The sequence below is a fragment of the Canis aureus genome, chromosome 14 (genome assembly GCF_053574225.1).
Source record: "Canis aureus isolate CA01 chromosome 14, VMU_Caureus_v.1.0, whole genome shotgun sequence".
NCBI classification, from domain to species: Eukaryota; Metazoa; Chordata; class Mammalia; order Carnivora; family Canidae; genus Canis; species Canis aureus.
In genome coordinates this window covers 40140480-40145075 of record NC_135624.1, presented here as the reverse complement: position 1 = coordinate 40145075, position 4596 = coordinate 40140480, and the positions used below count along the sequence as shown (strand labels likewise).

At 67.6% G+C, this 4596-nt stretch overlaps 1 protein-coding gene across 1 annotated transcript; it reads left to right on the top strand.

Moving 5' to 3' along the window:
* Positions 1–1342: 1342 nt before the first annotated feature.
* Positions 1343–3639, top strand: LY6H (lymphocyte antigen 6 family member H). The gene is made up of 4 exons (XM_077847534.1): positions 1343–1526; positions 1935–2058; positions 2712–2831; positions 3129–3639. Exons 2-4 carry the CDS (start codon positions 1992–1994, stop codon positions 3362–3364), a joined length of 423 nt encoding a protein of 140 aa, XP_077703660.1. The 5' UTR covers positions 1343–1526; positions 1935–1991; the 3' UTR covers positions 3365–3639.
* The last annotated feature ends 957 nt before the right edge of the window (positions 3640–4596 follow it).

Genomic DNA, 4596 nt, shown 5'->3' with positions numbered 1-4596 from the left:
GGCAGGTTAATTTTATATTCTATATTTAACACTTTCAGATTAGAAAATTTGTGGAGACTTAAACCTGTTCCTCATTGCTTCTGTGGTGTCTTTGGTGTCTGTGGTGTCTTAAACCTGTTCCTCATTGCTTCTGTGGTGTCTTAAACCTGTGAGGACTTAAACCTGTCCTCATTGCTTCTGTGGTGTCTTTGGAGGCCTCTTTCTTTGGATGTTTGCTGATTTTGACTTTGAACTCATATTGGAATGGAACCCTCGGGAACCACAGGCTCCCAGGTGGGGTTGCCTGTCTGTGTCCTTTGCCTCTGCTCCCCCGGAGCCCCGGCGGGGCACGAGGCGCACAGGTTCTGAGGCCAAGCTGCTCCAGTTCCAACCTGGGCTGTGTCACCTGCTCAGTGTGTGACCTTGGGCAGGGAGCTCAAACTCTGTGCTTTGGTCTCCTCCTTATAAGGTGGGGATGTCAATAATAGTTCGCAGCAGGGGGGGTGGTGAGGCTGTGAGGACACAGTACCTGCGTCTGGAACAGAAGACACACTAGGTGCTCCGCCAACAGTACGACGACACCTCACAAGGGCACATCTGTGATAATCGTTTGTGTAAAGCAAGACTGGGGAAGGGGGCAGAAGCCTCCCCACTGCGCCGGCCCAGGCCCAGGGCAGCGGCGGGCGGGCTCACGGGGCTCCTCCATGAGTGCTTGCCGGCCGGAGGAAGGCAGGACAGAAAGGAACGACCCCAACCCTTGCACAGCAGCCGGGGCTTAGTGCTCAGCAGACACAGATTCCAGGCACGGGGACAGCAAGGACAAGGGCGCAGGGCTTAACAGCTTTGTGGGGCGGGAAGGCGAGAGACAAAGCTGAGCAACTTGCTGAGCCGGCGGCGGAGGGCCTTGAACGCCGCGACCAGCACTCGGGACTCGGCCCTGGAAGGCGGGCGCGGTTGGGGCCCGCAGGCCCCGGCAGCGGGGCTGGGGCGGGGGCGCGGAGCCCCGAGGCCGGACCACGGCGCTGGGGGGTGCTCCAGGTACGCGCGCCGCGGCCGAGGCCCTGCGCCAACCACCTTGGCGCCTCCCCCCCTCCGCGTCCCCGCACGTTCCGCTCGCTTCCTTTCGCAGTAAACGTTCTTCCGAGCAATTCCGAGGGGACGTCGGCCGGGCGGAGGGGGAAGGGCGGCCGCCGGGGCGGGGCGCGCGGGGCGGCGGCGGCGGACACCCGAGGGGCGGACGCGCGGCCCGGGCGCCGGCTGTCGAGGGGCGCGCACCGCCCGGGACCACGACCCGCCGCGCCCCGCGCCCCGCCCCGCCCGCGCCTCTCCCGCCGCCCCCGCCCCCGCGCGCCCCCGCCCCGGCTCCGCTCCGCCCCTCGCGCGGGGTCCGCGTCTGCGGCTGCGTTCCCCGAAAGACGAGGCTGCGCCCGGGTTCCGGTCCGCAGGGAGACCGAAGGGCGCCGCTCCCCGCGCCTCCCGCAGCCCGTGCGCCCCCCGGGATGTGAGTGCGCTCCGGCCGAGGCCCGCGCTCTACGCCCCGACCCGCGGTGAGCGCCCGGGCGCGCGCAGGAGGCGGGGGGGGGGCGGCGCGGGGTTCCCGGGCCCCCAGCCCAGGGGTGGCGGGGGGGGGGGGCCGCGGCGGCGCCCCTCCCCCACCGGCAGGTACCGCGCGCTCGCACCTGGCCGTGCCCCTTTCTCTCCGGACGCGCCTCCCGCTCCCCAGGGAGGAGGAGACGCGCCCTCCCCCCGCACCCACAGGTGCCAGGAGCGGCTTGGGGCCGTTCGAGCTGTCACCCCGCCCGAGGCGGCGGACCTCTCCCCGGAGGGAGGCGGTGATGGTGGGCGCTGTGGGGAGGGGCTGGGGGAGGGGCCTTGCGATCCCGAGGGGGCGCTCGGGGGCCGCGGGGGGGCTTGGCCGGGCGCCTGGGCTCCTGACCGCGGCTTCTCCTTGCCAGGCCCGCGCCCCAGGACCTGCGCCAGCAAGCCCGCGCCCTCCCGAGCCCGCCTGGAGCATGCTGCCCGCGGCCGTGAAGGGCCTCGGCCTGGTGCTGCTGGCCACCCTCCTGTGCTCGGCGCCCGGTGAGTCTGGGGGTGGCCCGCGGGGCTGCTGGGCCACCGGCCTCCGACGGGGCCGTCACATGCACACCTGCGCCCGGACCCCAGCGACCGCAGCCGCCCCGCGCCGGTCGCCTTCACTCGTGATGCTCCAGCACCCGCCCAGGCCACGCGGGGCCCTCCTGGCTCCAAAGGGCACTGAGCGAGCAAGCGATTTCCAGCGACTTCCCTCGGGGGCTCCCCGCGCCGCCGGTCCTGCCGGGCGCCCCTTCCCTCCCTGGCTTCTGGAGCCCCAGCTGGCCTCCCATCAAGTCCTGCCTCGTCCTTTCTAGCTTGGAACCACCTGAACTCTGCAGGAGGGGTGGGGGGTGGGGGTGTGCCGGAGAGCACCGCAGGTGTGAGCTGCGTGGCTGGCATGTGTGTGCGTGTGTGCGTGTGCGTGGGGCCACAGAGGGTGCCGGGGCTCCCAGAATTCCAGCTGTGGGCTCCTCCCCCCAAACCGCCTGGAAGGCAGAGGTTCTCCCAAGGCCTGACCTCCAGGTGCCAGTCTGGCCTGGTCACTCCTGGCCAGGGGCCTGGTTGTCCTAGCAGTGCCTGCAGCAGGCGGGTGGAAGGGGGCAAGAGGGACGGCTGGTCCCCAGTTCCTCTGGTCATGCTCATCTTTGTGCCCTGCCCAGCTCATGGCTTGTGGTGCCAGGACTGCACACTGACCACCAACTCAAGCCATTGCACCCCAAAGCAGTGCCAGCCATCGGACACAGTGTGTGCCAGCGTCCGGATCACCGATCCCAGTAGCAGTGAGTCAGGACCTGGGCCTGGGTGGGGAGAGGTTGGGGGTATATCTGAGCCCCTCTGTCCTTGGCCAAGAGCACAGGTCTGTGCGCAGGACACTGCCCTGCTGTGTGAAGGTGAGCAGGTGCCTGTCCTGCCTGGGCCCCTGTGTGGCCCTTTCTGTATAGTTGAGATGGCATGGGTGGGTTGGAAAACATGGCTCTGCTGTTCAGGGGTCCTGAGCTGGGTCCTGGGCTGGGCCCTGAGGCCGAGAGGGCTCCGGTGTGGGTCCCGCCGTCTCAGCTCTGCTACCTCTTCCCCAGGCAGGAAGGACCATTCCGTGAACAAGATGTGTGCCTCGTCCTGTGACTTCGTTAAGCGGCACTTCTTCTCAGACTATCTGATGGGCTTCATTAACTCGGGGATCTTAAAAGTGGATGTGGACTGTTGCGGGGGAGACTTGTGCAACGGCGGCCCGGGGGCGGGGGGCAGCCCCTGGGCCCTGGCTGGGGGGCTCCTGCTCAGCCTGGGGCCTGCCCTCCTCGGGGCTGGGCCCTGAGGCCCTCCCCCTCACCCCCCTGCCCCAGCAGGGCTCCGAGCTTACTGGCCCTGGCCCCTCCCTGAGACGGGAGGCCTCCCTCTCTCCACCAGCTCTGAGTCCCGGCCAGTAGGATGCCTCCAGGGAACCCAGTGTCTGCAGGAGGCCCCAGGGGAGCGGGCTGGGGGCTGGGACCCCCAGGTCTCTGAGGGGAAGCCAGGCAGATCCAGGCTGAGCCCAACAGCTTGGCTGCAAGGGCATCTTCCGCAGAGAAATAAACTCACTTTTGGTCCAGAGACCCGGGTCTGAGCCTGGGTGTGGGGTGGGGCTCTGAGGAAGCCCAGGCTGCGGGCTGGAGGTGCGGGGTGCTGGGACTGGGGGTTTGTGGGTGTGCGGGGCTGCCTGGGGTGCCTCGGACCTGGCAGGCGGTGGGGAGGCGGAGGGGGTTAGAGTGGACGGAATCATGGGGCCGAGATAGGAGGTGAGGCCATGCACATAGACAGCAGATGTGCAGATATGCACACTTGCACGTGCACAGATCCACATGCTCGCTCCTGCAGACTCCGCCCGTGTGGACACTAAAACAGGGACATCACAGCAGCTCCTGAACTGGCATGCCCCCACATGAACACATCTGTGTGCACACTACTCTTGGCCCTCGGTGTCCTGCACTTTCAGGAGCACACATGCACCCACACTTTGCGTGTCCTGCTCTCACCTGCTCTTTCGTACAGCCCTGGGGTGATCGAATTCGGGGGCCAGCTCCCCAGAGTGTTGGGAGCGCTCTTGTGCCCAGACTCTGCCTCTTAACGGGATTCCCCTGCCTCCCCCACACAAGGGCGCCTCCTTGGCAGGCCCTGGAGGCGGGCCCTGTGGGGAAGCGCAGAGGGACTGGGTGCTTCGGGTGGGGGAGGCAGGGGAGGATACACAGGTAAATCTTAGGGTGCCCCTCTGGCCTCTCCTGCTCCAGCGGTGGGTCTCTGGAGTTGTCCCTACGGCCCTGGGTGCAGCCCAGTCACCGCACTCCACGGCCACGTGGGTCGTCTCTGGCCCAGGCTCACAGTGAGGTCAGCAGCCCCTCCAGGCCTCTCTGGGGTCTGGTCTTTGGCCAGCTCTTCCTTGTCCTCCTGTGGCTGACCCAGACCGTGGTCGCTCCTGGGTCCTGGACTCCTGGGCAAGGCCAGTGGCTTCGCTGAAGAGCCGGCCTTGGCGTTCCCAGTGGGGCTCCTCTGCTGACACCCGGGGTGAACAGA